Here is a 22,758-nt window from a genome sequence, read left to right on the forward strand (position 1 = left end):
GCATATTCATTGAGAAATCATCAAATTAATTTAATTCTTGTTTTTAATTTGAAGAAGATGAACCATTTATATATATAATAGCATTATCAATATAGTCACTAATCTTAAAAATAATCACTAATCTACATACCCTTAATAATAATAATAATAATAATGAATGGATAGAAGACAAATAAATTAAAGGGTATGCATGTTAATTTAATGGAATGAATTAATGAATGTAGATGACAAATACATGTATAATTAATTAATGTGTAATTAGTACTTGAGGGAGGTTGTACGTAAACATACACACATTAATTATACATGTATTCATCGATCTACAATATTAATTAATTAATTAATTAATTTGGGCGAAGCCGGTTGGGAGAATTTATTTAGGGTTTAATTAGTTTATAAAAAAAAAATGATTGATATATAATGAATAATAAGAACAAGTTGAAGTAATTAATTAATTAATTAAAATGAAGATGTATGAAATGTTACTAGCTAGCTAGTACTATATATATATATAAAATAGAGAGCTAGGTTAAGGGATCGATATAACTTATAGAAAGCAAAGCAAAGCAAATTAAGTAAATTTAAAATCAGATCGATGGCATATCCGGTTGTGAAAGGAGTGTATTGGTTGGGCGAGAGTGAATTCCCTCTCTATAAGATTGAATCAAATCTCTTCACCCACATCTTCTGGAGTTTTGCGAATCTCGATCCGAAAACCCACGAAGTCTCTGTTGATGTAACAGCCGACACATTCACGAATTTCACAACAACTGTCCGGCAGAAGAACCCTGATGTGAAAACATTGATCTCTATCGGAGGTCCAAAAGCGGACGTATCTGCTTTTGTTGCCATGGCTAGCAATGGCGACGCACGTAAAAAATTCATTGATTCCTCGATCAAGTTGGCTAGGGATTACGAGTTCGATGGCCTCGACCTCGATTGGGAATACCCAGCAAGTGAAATGGAGATGACAAACTTTGGGCTGCTTGTTCAAGAGTGGCGGGTAGCAGTGGCTGTGGATGCTGGGAATCCCACTCAAGAACATGCATTACTTCTCACAGCAACGGTTTCCTCCGCATCTTCTGTAAAAACATTAAACGACAAAGATGATCAGCCGTACTCCTATCCTTCCAAGATAATAAACCACGACTTAGATTGGATTAATCTCAAGGATTACGACTTCTATTCTTCCAAACTGGAGGGCGACAAAACACGCGCACCCGCGGCTCTCTACGACCACGCCGCTAACTCTAACGTGAGTGGGAGTAGCGGAATCCAAGACTGGATCCAAGCTGGGGTCAAACCACAAAAATTGGTTCTCGGGATCGCCTTTTATGGCTACGGTTGGAAGCTAAAGGATCCTAATACTCACGGCATTTTGGCCCCGGCAGATGGTCCCGCGCCTTGGACCGGCCTTAACGGCTCAATGGAGTACTACCATATCAAGGCTTTTATCAACAAAAACAACGCAACCACTGTTTTCGATACTAGTTTTGTCACCGATTATTGTTACAAGGGTAAGACCTGGTTCGCCTACGACGGCATTCAGAGTGTCAAGCATAAGGTCGCTTATCTTAAGGCCCAAGACTTGCGTGGTTACTTTGCATGGCACGCTGGAGCCGACGACCTAAATGGAGAGCTTTCCGCCGCGGGTACAGCAATATTATTAATTACCATTCTTTTAATCTCATCCAATCATTACGGTTAATTAACAATTACAAACCTCTTTTCTTTTTATTTTCTTGCAGCTTCACAAGCATGGGGTACTGGAGCTTAAGGTCAAACTAACTAACAAACACAAGTACTTCGCCTCTTCAATTTCAAATAAAACTCCTCCACTTAATATAGTAATTAAGAGTGGATCGACGTTTCTCATGCCGCGTGAATAATAAATAATATATATTGCACTGGTTCCAGCTTTTGGAGGTGTTTACACCTACCCATCACACCGTTGTTGGAGTCATCAATTCTCTTGTCTTGTTGTTTCGAATTATTTCTTGTATGCGTGGAAAATTGCAATCTATTGAAACTTGCATTTTGTTTTATTAAAAAACTTCATTTCTTTTTATCCAAACACATATTTAAGACAAAAATTATACTTAATTAGTATTGAAATATAGAGTAATAAAATTAATGAATATATCAACATTATTTTAAAATACAAATTATCGAAATGTCGCTAAAAATATAAAAAAGCAAATAACAAATGAAAAGGCGTCAACGTTTGCCGCGCATATACATTTTTTTTTCTAACGCTCTATTATTTTGTCATCTATGTTACATTTCCCAACAAATTAGAAAAACCCACCATATTTTGTTTTCCTATCTTCTTCCCTCTCTTATTTCTTTTCAATTTTTTTATTATACAAACATTCCTTATTTTGTTATTGGCCTTGAATTAATTCAATATACTTATAATAACTTTTATGGGTAGCAGAGTAAGCATTGACTATTGTCATCATATTCTTTGAAACTGCAAGTAAACCCCTATAATTATATATATAATTAAAGGAATGACTGATAAGACCAAAATCACAATATGAAATTTTCAATTCATACATTTTAACGATAATTTTATTTTTATATTTTTTCAATTTAACAAAACTCTAATTTATGAATAATTCTTGGGTCGAATGTGTACAATGAAATGACAGATTTTATTTCTGTTATGAGTGTGAACACGGATATTTTATACTTAAGTTGTAAAGTTAAGAGAAGAGCCTTGCTTGCTTGGTCCCTTCTAATGAACCCAATTTATATTATAATATAATTAATACATAAAAATATATTATAATATTAGTTATTCTCTCGTTATAATGACTATCTTCTTGCCTAATTATCCAACACCATATCCTTATTTCTAATGTCAAATGCACGACATGAAAACACGACACAAAAACACGGCTTGAACCGCAAACGAAAAAATCATGTTAGAATAATGTATTTTTTGGTTCCCCTCTAAATCAGGTGACCCGTTTGACCCAATTAATAAACAAGTCAAATCGGATCGATCTCAAATGTTCCAAAATAAATTACTAACCTGTTAATTTTCTTTTTTAGGATTTTTGTTTGTCCTTTCTACTCACTCTTCTTTAGGATATTTTATAGACAGATTTGTTATTTAACATCATTATTTTATTTTGTGTCATTTTAATATGAAATAAAGATGTGATATTAAAGGTTAAAATGGATTGCGTTCGAGTTGAATCAAGTCAATTGTGCCGGGATCGGGTCTATTAAAAATAAAGTCCAGTTAAGTTAGAAATTTTGACACAAATTATAAAATAGGTCAGGTTTAAATTAGTATCGTTTAAACACCCTAACCAGCCAATCCGACCTGAATTGTCACCCTTATTCATTATTTCTATGTCTATGTCTATTTCTCATCTAGTATTTTTAATATCCTTAATTTTCTATCCCTCTAAAAAAACATGCAGTTAAATTTGGTGTGACTCTTAATGAGTCAAAATTAGTCTAATATTGTTAAATCTTATTTTGGGTTCTTATCTCACACTTAGGCGATTTGAGAAGGTCATTTTCTTACCTCATTTTACGAGATTTTAGAGGACGGCAAGTTACATGACTTAACGAATTATCAACATAAAAAAACGAAGAGTTAAATGCTGAATAGTCCCTGAAGGTTTGCATATTAGACTACTTGGTCCCTGAACCAAAATAATAGAACCCGTTAGTACCTACCGTCCAAAACTGTTAGTCAAAAGCCTTTTGACTGTTAAATAATGACCATTTTGCCCTTACCTTTTTTAAATTAAAAACAAATTAAATTAAATTAAAAACAAATTAAATTAAATTAAAACCTAACATAACCTAAATCTAATCTAACCTAACCACAGTGCAAGCGATCCAGATTTAAAATCAAACAAACCAAAGAGATCTCCCGTCGAAGCCAGTTGAACTCCTTCTCCCAAATCGTGATTTGACGACGACCTGGGCGACTGAGGCAAGAGAACGATTGGTGTTAATATGAAAGAATGCAAGATCTGTAAGTAATTCAAGCTCGTTCGGTAGATAATCGGCAATATCACCATGGTTGAGATCGATTCCGGCGACTGTTCTTATGGAAGGATTGTATGGAGGCGGTGCACAGTATACATCGGTGTATGTACAGACGTTAGATCCAACCCAGTTGGCTGTGAGATTGAGAGGATCTGAGAGAATGGCGAACTTCAAAGCTTGCAAAGCAATGTATGCATTTCGGAGTCGAGGATTTTCGAAGGAGAGAGATGGGTCTACTGGTGTTACATTCCCAGCTTGAACGTAGGTGGTGATGAAGAAAAAGAAGAAGAAAGTAATGGAGTTGGTTTTCTTCATCTCATATTAGACATCCGACGCTCCTACGAACCACCGACGACTGAAGGGCTCCTCTCTGGCGGAGGGGATATTGATTGAAAAAGGTAGCTTTCTTTGTGCGATCTCGACTGGGCGACTGTGGATTTAGGTTAGATTAGATTTAGGTTAGGTTTTAATTTAATTTAATTTGTTTTTAATTTTAAAAAAAGGTAAGGGCAAAATGGTCATTATTTAACAGTCAAAAGACTTTTGACTAACAGTTTTGGACGGCAGGGACTAACGGGTTCTATTATTTTGGTTTAGGGACCAAGTAGTCTAATATTCAAACTTTCAGGGACTATTCAGCATTTAACTCAAAAACGAATTCTAGGTAATTCCCAATTTGGTTTCTCATCACGTTCACGAGATTCGAGAAAATGGTAGATAATGGGGTTAAACTTTCGAGTTGAGATTTGTCACAAAAAAAAATATAATAGGCTAACAATTAACCATGCATTTTTTTTCTTTGAAATCTAGAATCTAATTAAATATTTTATTTAATATATTAATTTAGTTAATTTTTTTACTTTATTTTAGAATTTAAAAATTAGTTTATGAATGAAATTATGGAAAATAACTGATTTTAAATAATAATATTTTAAGTTTAATTATATAAATTTATAAATGATGATACGTCTTAATATTTTATGTTTAAGTTTAGTTAACGGAAAAAAATATAAACGATGATGATGATAGAAGAAAGTATTCGAAAACAGAAATAGAAATAGGAAGCTTGTAAGAACAAATATAAAAGATATTATACGAGACATTGAAATAATTATTAGAAGGCTTAATTTTTTAACTAATTCAATAAAAACAAAAAAGTTTTAACTTTTATTTATTTATTTTGTATGATATGCATATAGTAGTTAATTTACAATTTATTATATTAATATTTTGATATAAATTTAAAAAAAAAAATCTGTTTATATAGGAGTTATTACACTTCTATTTTTGATTTGTCATTATATATTTTATTTTTTTACATGTTTATAATTAGTATAATTGTTGTAATTTGATATTTGATTATACGAGATCGATATAGTGAACTAATTATTAAATATAAATCCCTTAAAATGATTTCGTGAACATTCTAAGATTTAAAAAAAAATGTATATATATAATGAGGGGTTAAAATGATTGTTTAATATACCTAAAAGTAAATCATAAACAACTAAAAACACTCCAACATTGTCACTCCAACCTAACAAAGCAAAAAAATCTTAATGGCGAAGGTTCTTGCAATGTACAACCGCTTCAAGCTCTCGTTCGAGCTATGACGTTTACCTCTGAACCCTTACCTGAGAGGTGTCATTATTTACTTTGAGATGAGACCCCGAGATTGTTGACCGATCCGAGATGACGAGTCGTCCTTAGGATCAATAATTTTTCGAGTGGTCTGGTACGGTGTTGTTGTTTGTATTATGGTACCGCCTTTAACGACTAGGTTACCATTGAGGACTTCTTCAATACCCCTTGACGCTGAAGTTTATCCCCCACTGTCTCAGATCGTCTTGATTAAAAAGGTAGAAATGCAAATAACTTATTTCGCTAAGGAACTTGTCCAGTACGTACCACCTATACCTAAAAAGCATCTCAAGTGATTAGGCGGGGACAGAATTCGATCTTGCAATCTTCAAGTCATGAGCCTGATGAGTCGACCAATTACTCTGCCCCTTCCCCTGATCTTTCTTGAACTATTCGATCTTAGGTCCCCGACATAACACAATGAATACTAGTGATGTTCCAAAAAAGACCCAAAATATTAGAGACAACTTTACAATAGAAAAAAATGTTGAAATGAAAACAAAGAAGGCTCTTAGCTGCTGAAAATAAAATAACGCCGAATCTATTGGTTAGTTGATTTGGGTTCGATATAATTAAGTTGGAGTGTAAATATGACCTTAAAAGGTGTGTTAGTTTCTAAAATAAAAGATTCAAATAGACTCGTTAAATTCATTTTTATTGGATCGATAACAATGTCTAACCTTAAGATTCTTAAGATGGTCTAAATTTAGATAATTTGAACTTAATACAACTAGCTTGACAAGACACGAAAATCAATCCATTGACTTAATCAACTTCTAGGATTTAATGTTTTCTTTTTAAGATTGTGAAACATTAAATTAAAAAAGGACATCATATATATGTTACAACTATAAATATAGTCTTAAGATGCTTAATTTTAAGAGAACAAAAGTCTATCTATATGTAATATGCAAGTTTACAAAAAAAAATTATCGATCAGTCAAACCGTGAGTTCAATATCTCTAACATTGATTCTACATTTTTCGGCGATATTTTGCCAAACTTGATCCTAACACCAACCTAATAGTTATATTAAAATCATTAAGTTGAGTGAAGTTATGATCTTAAAAGGCGTGTTAGTTTCTAAAATAATAAAATAAATCAAATAGACTCATTAAATTCATTTTTATTGGATTGATAATGATGTCAAATCTTATGATTCTTAAAATGGTCTAAATTTAGATGATATGAACTTAATACAACTAGCTTGACAAAGCAAAAAAAAAAAAATCCATTGACTCAACCAACTTCTAAGATTTGATATTTTCTTTTAAGAATAATGAAACATTAAAAAATTGACATAATATTTAAGTTACTACTATAAATATAGTCTTAATATGCTTAATTTTAAAAGAACAAAAGTCTATCTATCTCTAATATACAAGTTTAAAAAAAACAAATGTCTAGATCTCTTAAAAAGTCTAGGATGTAAAAGATGTCCATCAGTTTCTTGACAATGGATTCGATATCTCTAACCTTGATTCCACATTTTTCACCTACATCTTTTTTTGGGCACAATTTTTCCAAAGTTGATATTCAATATCATTAAGTTAAAGTAGATTTATGACTGTATGAGATCGTGCTTGTTTTCAAAATAAAAATAAAATTAAATTAAAGTTCATTTTTATTAGGTTTGTAAGATGGCTTAAAATTTTATAATGTGAAACTAACTTGACAAAGCAAGCAAATTAATCAATTGACTAAACTATTTCAGGTTTTCTTGTAAGACTAATGAAACATTACAAAATAGACATCATATATAAGTTATTACTATAAATTAATATAGTCTTAAAAGATGCATAATTTTAGGAGAATAAAATTCTATATATATCTAATATATATACAAGTTTTTCAATAAACAAAGGACTGGAATGTAAAAAGGAGTATATTGGTTCGATATCTCTAACATTTGGTTCCACACTTTTCACCCACATCTTTTACGATTTTGTCTGATTTTACAGCTAAATTTAATAGTTGCAATAAAAGTGGGTAAGTGGATGAGGAAGGACTTGACATCCAAACCTGGTGCCTTGTTGTGCGGTTTGATCTTCCAGAAACCATTTGTAGTTTTATACAGTCTAGAAGTCATGCACGAATGTCTCACTCGAAATATGCAATTTTAGTGGACAGGTTTAAAAAACTTTCTTACTATTACCTTGTTGAAATTAAGAGTTTGTTTGATTTAGTTATTTTTTGAAAAAGCAAAGCAACTTTTTGGAAAAAAACCTTGATTAATGAAAAGTTGATTATTTGGATTAAATAGTTAAAATATTCTTTGTATTTAATGTTTTAAAATGTTAATAAAAATAAAGTAGGGGTATTTTATTTAATGATTTGAATTATTTGATTGATGATGAGATAATCCCTTCATCAAATGAGGCATAATTATCTTTTTTTGACATATTACTACAGAGTCAATACAAAGAAGATGAACTTAGTAGAATTTCAAGAAAATGAACAGGGAGATTGCATCTAGAACATCACCAATAACAACATTTGTTGATTTTGATGAAAAAGCTTACACAGTTGCTTCCACTAGTGCTACTTTGAGCTGTTGATCAAGTGTGTCATTACTTTATCGCTATTGTGCTAAGCTTCCTCGAGATGAGTATGGTTTCGTTCTCTTCAATTATTTAATGAAGGTAGATTTGAGTCTTGTGAAAAAATCATTGTCATCGCCAATGTTTTAAACTCCAACTGATGCTATAAACTTTTCTTTGAACGACAATAATCTACAACTTGTTAATGGTTCCTATAGTATGGACATTGTTGTAAATAGTTGATTGGAGCAAATACCAAACTATTTGCAACAATGTCCCTACTATAGGAACCATTAACAAGTTGTAGATCATTGTCGTTCAAAAAAAATTCATTACATCAATTGAAGTTTGAAACATTGGCGATGACAATGATCTTCTCACAAAATTCAATCTACCGTCATTAAATAATTGAAGAAAACGAAACCATACTCATCTCAAAAAGCTTAGCACAATAGCGGTAAAGTAATGACACATTTGATCCACAGCTCAAATTAGCATCATGGAAGCAATTGTGTAAGTTTTTTCATCAAAATCAACAAATGTTACAATTGGTGATGTTCTAGATGCAATCTCCTAGTTCATTTCATTTTCTTGTTTCTTGAAATTATCTACCAAGTTCATCTCATTTGTATTGTCTCTGCAGTAATATGTCAAAAAGAATAATTAGGCCTCATTTGATGAAGGGATTATCTCATCATGAATCAAATAATTCAAATCATTAAATAAAATACCCATACTTTATTTTTAATAACATTTTAAAACATTAAATACAAAGAACATTTTAACTATTTAACTCAAATAATCAACTTTTGATCAATCAAGAGCAGAAACAAATAACTAAATTAAAGAAACTCTTAATGTGGTCCAAGAGCATAAACAAATTCAACAAGGTAATAGTAAGAAAGTTTTTTAAACCTGTACACCAAAATTGCATATTCCGAGTGAGACATTCGTGCATGACCTCTAGACTGTATAAACCACACATGTTTTTGGAAGATCAAACCGCATAACAAGGCAGCAGGTTTGGATGTCAAGTCCTTTCTCACCCACTTTTGTTGCAACTAATAAATTTAGCTGTAAAATCAGACAAAACAGAGGGAAAGGAAAAGAACCCTATTAATTAAGGAGTCGAAAGATTTAAGTGCAAAAAATAATCAGCAATAACCAAAATATATACCTCGCTAGAGCGGAACTTTTCGAGAATGGCATACATGTTTTTACGAGACGAATTCTCTGATCCAGAGTGGACTCCTACAAGGAAATCACACCTTCAAGATGATAGAATTGAAAGGCGTCTCAAGATGCATGTCAAAGATCTTGCTGTCACAATTCTATTCACAAATATAATACATTTAATGTCAGTTTGTATCCGGCAAAATATGACTTATTAGATATGCCTAATATAGACGACATAACATATGCTTAATTAAAAGTAAATAATATGAAATACAAAGGAGATAATTTCAAGAAACAAGAAAATTAACTAAGAGATTGCATTTAAAACATCACCAATTATAACATTTAACATTTGTTGATTTTGATGAAAAAGTTTACATAGTTGCTTCCACTAGTGCTAATTTGAGCTGTGAATCAAGTGTGTCATTATTTTATCACTATTGTGCTAAGCTTCCTCGAGATGAGTATTGTTTCGTTCTCTTCAATCATTTAATGACGGTAGATTGAAGTTTGGTGAGAAGATCATTGTCATAGCCAATGTTTCAAACTCCAACTGATGTTATAAACTTTTATTTGAACAATAATCTACAACTTGTTAATGGTTCCTATAGCATGGACATTATTGTAAATAATTGATTGGAGCAAATATCAAACTATTTGCAACAATGTCCCTACTATAGGAATCATTAATAAGTTGTAAATCATTGTCGTTCAAAAAAAAGTTCATTAAATCAATTGGAGTTTGAAACATTGGCGATGACAATGATCTTCTCACAAAAATCCAATCTACCGTCATTAAATGATTGAAGAGAACGAAACCATACACATCTCAAGGAAGTTTAGCAAAATAGCGGTAAAATAATGACACATTTATCCATAGCTCAAATTAGCATAAGTGGAAGCAATTGTGTAAGTTTTTCCATCAAAATCAACAAATGTTACAATTGGTGATGTTCTAGATGCAATCTCCCAGTTCATTTCATTTTCTTGTTTTTTGAAATTATCTACCAAGTTTATCTCCTTTGTATTGCCTCTGCAGTAATATGTCAAAAAGAATAATTAGACCTCATTTGATGAAGGAATTATCTCATCATCAATCAAATAATTCAAATCATTAATAACATTAAAAAACATTAAATAGAAAAAACATTTTAACTATTTAACCCAAATAATCAACTTTTCGTCGGTCAAGTTCTTTTTCAAAAAGTTGATTTGTTTTATCAAAAAATAACTAAATCAAATAAACTCTTAATGTGGTCGAAGAGCAGAAACAAATTCAACAAGGTAATAGTAAGAAAGTTTTTTAAACATGTCCACCAAAATTGCATATTCCAAGTGAGACATTCGTGCAGGACCTCTAAACTGTATAAAACTACACATGGTTTATGGAAGATCAAACCGCATAACAAGGCAGCAGGTTTGGATGTCAAGTCCTTCTCACCCACTTATGTTGCAACTAATAAATTTAACTGTAAAATCAGACAAAACAGGGGGAAAGGAAAAAAACCCTATTAATTAAGGAGTTGAAGGATTTAAGTGCAAAAAATAATAACCAAAATATATACCTCGCCAGAGCGGAACTTTTCGAGAATGGCATACATGTTTTTACGAGACGAATTCCTTGATCCAGAGTGGACTCCTACAAGGAAATCACACCTTCAAGATGATAGAATTGAAGGGCGTCTCAAGATGCACAAATATAATACATTTATTGTCCGTTTGTATCCTGCAAAATATGACTTATTAGATATGCCTAATGATAGACGAGATATTATATCTGCTTAATTAAAAGTAAATAATATGAATCACTTCATAAAAGAAAATAAAAAGCATCAGAGCACTATTTACAAAATTCAACTATATAATTAAAACCAATGTTTGACTCTTCTGAAGAGTGGGCATAGAGAAAGTTGTAAGATTAATGTACAAAAAGTCATGAAAATTGTGTAAGACTAAGGAACTAGTTTTATGATACAGAATTCCATTTAAGGAGAGAAAAAAAAAAACTTTAGAAATACTAATTAGTAACTTGACTTTAATAATACTATTACCTAATACCATATCATAGTGGCATAAAATAGAAATGTGTACATATTAGGCAACGTGACTGAACAACAAATGGAGCAACATAAACATGGAATTATAAACTGGTCAACTTTATAGGAAAATATAGGAGAAAAAACAATCATATCCATCAATCAATCACCAACCTAAAATTGGAAAGAATTCCAACAAGTATTAAAAGCTTCCTTGAGAAAAATGTCTCCTCTAGAACACCCTCTATGGATGAATCAGAGGCATTTGGACTTATAATAATGAAGAAACAAATTATGTAAATATCTTCTCGTTCTTTTTCTTGGAAAATAATAGGGCATCAACGCGGATACTTATATAATATGAATTTACCTTCAACATTTTCCCTCCCAAACAACGATGCAGCCTGAGCAAGATACTTGTTGCATAAAGAGTCATCGCTATCCTCTTCTTTTTCTTCTATCAATCTACCTCTTACAGAGTGGTCACCTTCCATAAGCAAGCTACAAGCCTTCAAGAAATAGCAAAAGGGAAGTTTAAAGGGCATATTTTTTTCATATTGACAACATATCTCAACTACATGTATCTTAAGAGAAAATACAATCATACAATCATACATCTAATAACAAGACTACAATAAGAGTACAAGTGACAATATTATGTGTGGTAGCTTACTCGATAGGCTCCGTGAACGCCAAGACTTTGTAGACAAAATATAAGGTTGTTCTAAAGCCTTAAGAGCGCCTTCTTTGTGTTATTAACACTGTTTTGATTGTATTCCTTCATTTTCAAGCTTGACACACACTGTGTCCAGAGTAACAAATATAAATCAATCTCAACTGACAAAGATGAGGGCAGCATAAAAATCATCATATCATCTTATTGGTATCTAACTTTTTATGTTTATTTTTTTCCCCACCCCCTTTGTAATTTGTCATTACCTCATACCTTTAATCTGATTTCATCAAGTTTCTGGCGGTAAATTGTGTCATTTCGAAAACCATCGTAGTAGTGTACTTTTACTTCAGGCGATACCACAAATTCATTCAGCTCTTCCCTGTTATCAATTGTGACTACCTATGAGATGTGTAAAAAATCCATAAGTCCTGATCAAGTGTAACAGCAAGAAAGGCCAATGGATACAAAATCCAACTTAACTCAATTATTTTAATAGAAAGCAGAATTAGATTCCAAGGATTGAAACTCATGTTTCTAAAAAAAAGCACCTTAGAGTGAAGCAAAAGCTCAAGGGTATCAATGGAAGTGTCTGAAAGAGAAAAAATAATAACAGATTAATAATTAGAACATTTCAGACTTCTAAGAAGTTATTGTAAACAAAATCGTTGAAATGGGAAAGTGAAGTTACCTTTCCCTAGCTTTGGAGATGCAATCATGCCAAAAATACGAGGCAGCTTTACAGCATCACTTTTATAGAATACCTATACCATACGCAAACAATATGAACATGTAATATACAGACAATCAACCAAAAGATGCATATTATAAGACAAGATCTTTACTTTCATGATCTCTGCATAAGGATGATTACTATCAAATTGCACATAATGGCATTGTCGAAAATCAGAAGAGCAATTTGCTCAATCCTAATAAGGCAATGGATTAAGCTATGCAACAATATTTGTGGTGCCATAACAAAAACCTGTGTGATAAAAATAGTAATAATGCATTAGTAACCTCAATAACAGATTAGCAGTTTTACAAACTTGCATGACTAACCTCGCATGTTTCCATCTCTTTCTCCCACACTTGACGATTCTTTAAATGCTTGTTGTTTCCGCAATACAACCCAACTTCAAAATCTGTAGAATCTTGTATGACTTTGGCTTGCTGCAAAACCGACGAGTTTAGTTTCCAATAGTTTTTGTATCCGGGCAACATATATAAAAAGTGTTTCAAATGGGATCAGCAATCTATGAAGAGGACAAAAATTGAAATTTATTAAATGTCACAGAGGTCCGAGAATTGGTCAGAAAATCATTTGACAAACAATTGCACAACTTGTCCAATGTGCTAACAACGTGCTTTTGGTCTCAAATCAGATATTATGAAAGTACCTTATCATCGAACATTGTTAGCCTGATGGTTTCACAAAGGTTGGAAATGACAAGTATAAATACTTTTCTTTTTCTTTTTGAAAAGGTGTAAAAACATTCACTACATTACAACTCAGTTAATCAACACAAAGGCAGACAAGAAAATGAATCGTCAAAAGAACTCAAAAGAACTCAAAAAAACACATATTGTGGATCATTTTCATCTTGAAGCACATCTGAACTCGAACGAAGACCTTGAGTTGAAACTTTTCATTTCTAGTTGCTCTCGATATCTCAAAGTTTCAACTCACTCATTCGAGTTCAGATGAACTTCAAGTGGAAATGATCCACAATATGTGTTTTCTTTCGTTGTGTGCACTTTTTACCATCATAGTTATCGCCCAAAAAAAAGTATTTCTTTTGGAAAAAGTCCTTTTCAGTCTCGCCATTGTAGTGCTCATTAAGAGTCCTTTTCACTCTTCTGACTCTTTTTTCATCCTCAATTAGACTAATAAGCGAAACAAAACTCTTCTAACGCTTTCTCCATCTTCATTTTGACTAAAAAGCGACACAAAACTCTTCTAACGCTTTCTTCATCCTCATTTCGACTATAAAGCAAAGCAAATCTTTTCTAACACCTTCATCCTCATTTCCACTAAAAGGCGAAACAAAGCTCATCTATGATCTAACACTTTCTTCATCTTCATTTCCACTAAAAAGAAAAACAAAATTCCTCACTCAAATGAGCCTCTTTCCCTGTCTAACCTCCTCACCCAATCAAGTATCATAGAATGACAAGTATAAACACTAAATGACACATTTTAACCACATATATCTAGAATATTAACACCAACACAAGAAAAAACACAAAAAAAAACCCCTAGAAATTACCTGCTGGGCAAGAGCAAGAGTATGTGCAAGGAAAACACAAATGTCTTTTGGGGGTTTTCTTATCAATGAACCCATCTTATTAATAAGCAAAACAGCAATGTGAGTCTTCCCACAACCAGTTTCTAAAACCACGATTATGTTTTCCTTCACAAAGATCCAATTGATACCTACAAAAATACACAATCTCACTCCTTCATAACTTCCAATCGTTAAACAAAAGAAAACCCTCGTAAAAAATCCTTACTTTCTCGCGATTTTCCTCAAGTCCTCCTTCTTATCGTCTTCCCTTTTCCTTCCTCCGATTCATCGAAGCTTCAGAGGTGTCATTGGCTATATAACTCACATCTTCTATGGATAAGTTACTGATATCTCCGTCTCCTTCCATGGAGGTGACCATATCTCACAGATAGAAGTAGAAGAAAATGTTGACTATCAATCAAAGCCCTGCAGGGAAGAGAGAGAGAGAGTGAAGAAAACGAGGAAGACAACAGTGAAATCCAATTTGGGTTTTTTATACTTCCAAAAAAAAATAATATTATTATTATTATAAATTAATGAAGATATTGATAAATATCCTTATCCATTATTTTTTATTTTTTATTTTATTATAATGATCATGAAAACAGCTTTATGACTAAGATTTTGTTTACTGTGCTTATCCATGATCAATCAAATTTGATCGTGAATTAAAAATTATTATTTTTATTTTTAAATTAAAAAAATAATAAATAATTTTTAAATATAATAATAATATTTAATTTCTAATTTTTATAGATAATAATGTTTTTATACCTATTAATTATGGATAATTGTAAACAAAAGAGGATAATTAGTAAAAATAAAAAAAAATTTTGATTTTTGTTGTGCTCCAAAATATAGCAAGAGTGTTCTATATTTATAGATCTCAAAAAATTATGAATTTTGATATACTTTTTTTTAAAATTATAAATAATATTAAAATCGAGTTTTAAAAATAAACGATAAAGAAAATCTGAGTAACCAATCAAATGCTGACAAATGGCAACATTTAATTAGATGGCCTTGGTTGTGATTTTTGTCATAATATGACAAAAACAAAGATACAATGACTTGGAATGACTAAACATTTAGTCATGATAAATTGACATGATCATCTATGACTAACAGTCATGACTAACCCATTATTTGGTCATGGATAAGGATGGTCTAAGGCAAATCCAATATCATTAATATTTTATAATTTCAAGGTTAACAATTTCCTAAGAAAAATTAAAAATAAAGTTATTGGAAAATAAAATTAATTATTATAATTTACTTTTAGTAATTATATTTGGGCAATTTATATATATATAATGATATTATAGGTGTGGTTCGAACTTGTAACCTAACAAAATCCATTTAAACAATTAAACTAATAATATTTTATATTTTAAATTTAACGCCAAATTTGATAAACGCATTTGTTCATTAATAGTTTTTAATACCATAATTCTCTTTTGACTATGCGCTATAGATTTCATTATTATTAGTGATTAATAATGGAAGAATTCCGTCATATTTATAGAGATATGGAAAATAATTCATATGGATATAGTAAGTCTCGTCTGGGCTACTCTAATAGTTGTCTTTATATTTTCCTTTTCACTCGTAGTATGGGGAAAAATGAACTCTAAAGGTCAAACTAATTAATTCGAATAATCAAACTATATCAATTGTTTTAGATATTGTTCTGCAATGTGAGTGTAAATGGATATTTAAGTCAGATTGTGGGTTGACCCGCCCATAAACTTAAAACGGTTAAAAATAAAATTAAAAATGCTATCACATTTTTACCGTAATATTTTTTCACGTTTTTTTATATTATTACTCGTGCAAACGCACGGAATACATGTTAGTTATCATAATCTCATTAATTTCTATAAAATCTCTTTAAACCCAATTTAAATATTTACAGAATTATTTGTTAAAATAATAAGTTATATTTAATCAGATTACATTTCTTTTGATAATAAGAAAATTTATTAAATTACAAGATTTTGTCCATCTTAGTTGAAACATTTTAAAATTTTCAAAATCTTACAAATAAAAATTTAATTGAAAGGATATTTAATGAAGAATTAAAGTCTTGTTAGCAACAAATGTATTTATCGTTTTATTTTCATTTCTTATTTTGTTTGAAATTTATTTTATCGTTACGTTTAATTAATCAAATTATTTTTTTTCTATTATAACTTGTAGTGCATGTAGGGTTGACTCTGAGATATATTTTATGTTAGGTTGATTATATATAATAATTTTATATTATCATTAACAAAAATAAATAAATAAAATAGTCTAGTTAGTTAAACGTTATGTTAATAAATTTAATAATTATATTTGGCAATGTATAAATATTATTTTAATCTCATTAATTTCAATAAAAGGAAATTTACACATTCTTGTTAAACTCAATTCAAATTTTTAAGAAATATTTGTTTAAATAATAATTTATATATCTAATAATATTACATATTTATTTTGATAATAAAGAAAATTTATTAAATTGAAAGATTTTTTTTCATTTGAATAGTCTCCTAAATTAGTTAGTTGAAACATTTTAAATTTTCAAAATCTTAAAAATAAAAATCCAATTGAAAGGATATCTAATGGAGAATTGAAGTCTTATTTGCGACAAATCTTGTTTACATTTGTCGTTTTATTTATGTTTCTTATTTTGTTTGAAATTAATTTTGTCGTAACGTTTAACTAATTAAATTGTTTTTTTTTTATTATAACTTGTAGTGCACACACAGTGAGATTTAGGGTGCCTAAATGAAAAAATAAATATTTTTATTAGGTATATTTTAGATTAGATTGATTAAATATAATAATTTGGTATTATCATATATATATATATATATATATATATATATATATATATATATATATATATATATATATATATATATATATATATATATATATAATTTTAACTTTTTTACTTGTTAGTACAACTTTTTTTTATAGGAGTTAACTGACCTTAAGATCAGTCATTAATGCATGTCACTCATAAAATTTTAAATTTAATTCTCATTACCAACTTATTAAGTTGAAGTAAAAATCACTCTCTTTCATGTTGCCACAAGATGGGCATGGAGACATTAGAAAAACAATATTATGTTAAATTGTTCAAACCTAAGATAATAAGTCCATGAGTTTGGTCTCACTTCACCATAAAAAATTGAGAAAAATAATTTAATGTCCAAGTTTAACTTAGACTTAACTCATTTCTTTTTAGGTTTGAAACACCAAATATCCAACAAATATTAACTCTTCCTAAAAACTTGACATGCTCTATTTTTTTCTTCCTAAAAACTTGACATGCTCTATTTTTTTGGTTGTCCTAGTTATACTTTTTTTTTTTAACTTTAATACATATGAATGAATATTTTATTTGTAAATTAGTGTAGTCTTTTATATAATCAGATTAAAAAAATATATTGAATTTGGCCATGAGTAATATGTTGTATTTTGATTAAGGATAGATGCGGACTTTATGATTTTAATAGGTTGGGTGTGTTTGATCACTCTCGAATTTACAATGAAATTAATATTTCAATTCTAATTTTTATGTTTAGTACACCCTCTAATATTAAAAATTATAGTTAAAATTAAAAAAATTATAGTCTCAATTACACTCATTTTAGGTCGGAATTATAATTCCAACAAAATTTATTTATTTATTATTTTTTCAAACAAAAAAAATAACTTATTATTTTATCATTTAAAACATGATTTAAGTTTTTAATTTATAATTATTTTTTTTGAATTTAAGATTTAAAAATATCGAACCGGTTTTTTTTTTTTAATTTAGTGAGTTAATATTTTTAATATATATAAATATATATATATATATATATATAATTTAACAAGTAATCTATATTTTGTTTTTTTATTTAGAAACTAATATTTTTTTAATGTATGAATTTAACATGTTGAATCGGTATTTTTTTTTTTTAATGAAAAGCGAAACTTAAAAATATCTTGATACTTGAAATATCATAATTGGTTATTGGTTATGTCAAATTAATATTTTAATAAAATAAATAATATATATTAAAATTATTTATATTATATTATTTTTTTCAAACATTAGAATTAAAATGTAATTCATTATAAATTTTCGTGAAATAAAATTTTAATATAATTCTATTTCAAATTCCACCCATTCAAATATAGCCTAACCGATTAGGCATTAGGCTATCGGATGTCTTAGCCCATAGATTTGTTAGACTTATTATGCTTACTTCCTAAAACAAAACAAACATTCAAATAAGAAAGAAAGAGAATTTAAGAGATATATTGGTTTCTTTGTTGGATTATATATTTAAAGATCCCTAAGTCATTATTTTGCCATTTCTCTTCCATTATAAGCAAAGGAATATTAATTCTTTATAGATCTCAATTATCTTTCATTCACACACAAATAAAGAAAACAATTCAAAGAAAGGAAATCAGTATGTATAAAATGTGAAAGGGCAATATACATGTAGGAAAGGGAGTCAATCTTCAAAGATTCATGGGACGTTATGGACAACCACCAACATCATCGTCTTGAACGAAAAATGGGTAGATGGGAAAATGAACAAAATTGAAGAATCCCGGGCCATTTCAACTATGACAATGCCAAATTCAAGATCAAATTTAACATTCATATTACCCCCATCATTCTTATTACCGAATTCTCTATCTCGATTCTCGATCATGACTATCACCATGATGTCATTGGAGAGCCCTCAAAGGGATATATTTGTATCAGTCTAAACTAATAATAGTTATTTTTTATAAACACATACTAATAATTGTCATCTCTTTAACCCAAACGAGCAGGGACAGATCTATGGCTAGAATAGGACGGGAAATAAAATAAAATATATATTAGAGTAGAAATCTGACGTCACCCCTTAATTTCTTAAAAAAATCGATATAATTTATTGTTTGTTTATCTAATTATTAAATAATGGTAAAATTTACATTTATACACTCGTGTTATCCAAAATTTATTTGTTATTATTTTTAAGCTCACCCCAAATATTTTTATAGCGCACTCCAACTCTAAATTCTAGACCCGTCTCTGTCAATGAGATAACCTAGTGGTAAGTAAGAATGACAATTTGAAATTGTTTTATGTTAACCGAACCAAATTGTCCTGTTTATGGCAGTTTTTTTTCCAATTTGACCAGTAGTTGACAGGGATAATATTTGTGTCTTTCAACCCGACTCGCACGATCTCACCCCGATTTTATCCAAAACATTATACCACACATTTAAATATATGAAATCACCAATATATTTATTTATTCATTATATTTTATAAAAGTTTTAAGTTTATTTCAGTATAATAATATAAATTTTTAATATATTATATTTAAAAATTTCGTTATTTTTTAAAGAACATGGTATAAACGGTGTCTCGTAGTCTTACAAGGATGGTAAATATATTTTTTATTTTTCATTTTGAACCGTCTCATTGTCATTCTTAGGTATAAAGAATCAATATAAAAGACAAAAATTAACCCTAGAGGCTGAAAAAGAGACATAAGCATAACAAATGCAGCATCATTGGTTAGATAAGTATAAACTTAGTTTTAATTACCATTTATAAAACTAGTATTAATTTTGAAGAAAATGATAAATAAAGTGGATTTAATATTGAAAATAATGTGACCTTGATGTAAGATTTTAATAAATTTTAATCAACTTGATTAGGATTTACTCTTTTTAGATTTAATTATGACCTTCATTTAATATTGAAAATAATGTGAACTTAATAAATTTTAATTGATGTTGGACACAAATAACACATTTTTAATCAACTTAGTATTTGAGGAACTGCCTACTCCCACAGTCCCTTTTTCCTTGACTGTAATGTACTCTCCATTTTCAATTTTGACTTTGCAGTTGAATGATGTGTCCAGTTCTTTGAAGAGGCCTCGATCAAATGTCATGTGGTTGGTGCAACCACTGTCCACAATCCAGTTATTACTTGAGTTATTGGCTGCAAAACAAGTTGCCACAAAGAGCTGCTCTTCCTGGTCTGCAACTTGAGCCACATTTCTTTGCTGAAGGTTCACTTGAGTCACATCATTTTGCTGCATATTACTTTTGCAAATTTTCTGGTGATGCCCCATCATATGACACTTCTCACACTGCACATCTGGCCTCCTCCAGCATCTAAAAGGTGCATGACCTTTCTTCTCACAGTACTTACAAGGAGGATAGTCTGATTTAGAACTTCTACTTGTGCTTGGAGAATTTGAACCTGCACTTTCCTTCTTGCTTTTCCAGTTCTTCTTCCATTTTTCACTTTGGCTTGACTACACTTTTGCTGGAAATGCTTATTCTACAAATCCTTCATTCCTCATCAATCTTCTTTGTTCTTGTGCATGAAAGGCACTCAAGATTTCTACAAGACTGACTTTTGACGGGTCTTTAGTGTTCTCTAATGAGAAATTGGTAGCCTCAAACCTTTCAAGAACAGTTACCAACACCTTTTGAACCAATCTGGAATCAGGAAATTCAGTGTCAAGCAATCTTACCTTGTTGACAATTGTGTGTAATCAGAGTACTCTTTGATGGTCTCTGAATCCTTCATCTTCACCATCTCGAATTCCCTAATTAAATTAATGACTTGCATCCCCTTAATCTTTTCATTTCCTTCATACTCTTTTTTGAGAAAATTCCAGACCTTAAATGCTGACTTTATGGTCATTATTCTAATGAAAATCCCAGATGACACAGCAACAAACAGAGTAGCCCTTGCATTTGACTTCCTTCTCTTCTTCTCCTTGTGATTCTTCATATGTGCCAGTGTTGGGTTAGCTTGTAATTCTGGCACTATATACTCTTCTTCAACAGCTTCCCAAAGATCATTTGCCTCCAGATGAGCCTCCATTCGAACAACACAGACATGGTAATTGTTACCATTGAACACGGTGCTAATGATGTAAAGAGTATATCTGAATCCATAGAAAAAGGTAGATGTCGTGGTAGGTATCTCTCACTCAAAGGTCCCTCAAGAAGATAGCTCTAATACCAATTTGTTGGTTATTTTAAAGTAGAAAAGAGATGAAATGAAAACTTGATAATTTTCATTAAACTGAAATCATTTAAATACTAACTAAAAAGTATGAAAATACATGGACATGATTTACTAAAAACTCTCCTAGAAACCATTCACTAAAACTGAATTACTAAAAATAAGGAAAAATAACATAATTCAAACAAACTTCTAACACAAAGAAAAGAAAAGAAAAGAAAAGCAAAGCAAAGCAAATTAAGTAATTAAAATCAGATCGATGGCATATCTGGTTGTGAAAGGAGCGGATTGGTTGAGTGAGAGTGAATTCCCTATCAATAAGATTGAATCAAATCTCTTCACCCACATCTTCTAGGGTTTTGCGAATCTTGATCCGAAAACCCACAAAGTCTCTGTTGATGAACCAGACACATTCGCAAATTTCACAGCAACTGTCCGGCAGAAGAACCCTGATGTGAAAACATTAATCTCTATTGAAGCTCCAAAAGTGGACGTATCTGCTTTTGTTTCCATGGCTAGCAATATTATTTCTTGTTTGTGTGGAGATCGCAATCTCTATTGAAACTTGTTTTTAATTATTTCGTGTTTTTGTGAAAATTGGAATCTATTGAATCTTGTTTTCTAATACTACCTTTAACTTAAACAAAATAAATTATATATTTATTTTTTCTTCTCAATACACTATAAAATTATTTATTTTAAATGTGATATATTAAAATAATATTAAATTTTAATATTTTAAGTAATATTAAATTTTAATATATCAACATTTAAGAATACAAATTCTCAAGAGGTCGCTAAAAATATAAAAATACAACTACCAAATGAAAACGCATCTTATAATAACTTTATGGATAACAAAGTAATCATTGATAGAGGGAACTCCGAGTAGGTAGAAGTGTTAATAGTTTATGCCCATAAAGTTTGAGGCACTATGGCGTGTAATCTCATATCTCTAGTACGCTCGTTCAATGTTCGATTTATTCATTTAGTTACTCCATTCTCTTGAGATGTTCATGGAACCGTCTTTATCATACTTATCTCATATAAATCACAATTCTCTCTAAAATCTAAATTAATATACGTCTCTGTATTATCGAATCTCAAGCACTTAATCTTTTAATTTATTTCAATTTCAACCAAAGTTTTCAATTTCTTAAAAAAAAAAAATCACAAACTTAAAATAAAGTAACTTTCACATCATACCGTATTAATTCCAACCCAAAAATTCATTCTCAAAAAATATTTTCAAACTAGTTTTTTAACTTTTTCATTATTTAATATATGTTTATCAACTTTACAAATTGAATTCAAATTTTTTACTATAGATGAATAATTTATATCCATT

General features: G+C 30.0%; 2 protein-coding genes across 6 annotated transcripts; one reads left to right on the forward strand and one right to left on the reverse strand.

Moving 5' to 3' along the window:
- Positions 1-595: 595 nt before the first annotated feature.
- Positions 596-1,777, forward strand: LOC124911671 (class V chitinase-like). Its single transcript, XM_047452179.1, has 2 exons — positions 596-1,652; positions 1,749-1,777. Exons 1-2 carry the CDS (start codon positions 596-598, stop codon positions 1,775-1,777), a joined length of 1,086 nt encoding a protein of 361 aa, XP_047308135.1.
- A 7,654-nt stretch (positions 1,778-9,431) lies between these two features.
- LOC124912334 (dicer-like protein 4) lies at positions 9,432-14,817 on the reverse strand. 5 transcript variants are annotated; one of them, XM_047452942.1, is made up of 11 exons: positions 14,598-14,817; positions 14,354-14,520; positions 13,146-13,256; positions 12,775-12,847; positions 12,635-12,675; positions 12,357-12,485; positions 12,084-12,212; positions 11,781-11,919; positions 10,940-11,100; positions 10,774-10,843; positions 9,432-9,449 (listed from the first exon to the last, which is right to left on the reverse strand). In XM_047452942.1, exons 2-7 carry the CDS (start codon positions 14,426-14,428, stop codon positions 12,135-12,137), a joined length of 507 nt encoding a protein of 168 aa, XP_047308898.1. In that variant the 5' UTR covers positions 14,429-14,520; positions 14,598-14,817; the 3' UTR covers positions 9,432-9,449; positions 10,774-10,843; positions 10,940-11,100; positions 11,781-11,919; positions 12,084-12,134. The 5 variants fall into 5 exon arrangements, with proteins under 5 accessions (XP_047308898.1, XP_047308897.1, XP_047308899.1 ...); XM_047452941.1 differs by lacking the exon at positions 9,432-9,449 and adding an exon at positions 10,195-10,407; XM_047452943.1 differs by lacking the exons at positions 9,432-9,449; positions 10,774-10,843 and adding an exon at positions 10,195-10,407.
- Between the last annotated feature and the right edge of the window lie 7,941 nt (positions 14,818-22,758).

The sequence above is a fragment of the Impatiens glandulifera genome, chromosome 8 (assembly GCF_907164915.1).
Source record: "Impatiens glandulifera chromosome 8, dImpGla2.1, whole genome shotgun sequence".
In the NCBI taxonomy this organism is placed as follows: Eukaryota; Viridiplantae; Streptophyta; class Magnoliopsida; order Ericales; family Balsaminaceae; genus Impatiens; species Impatiens glandulifera.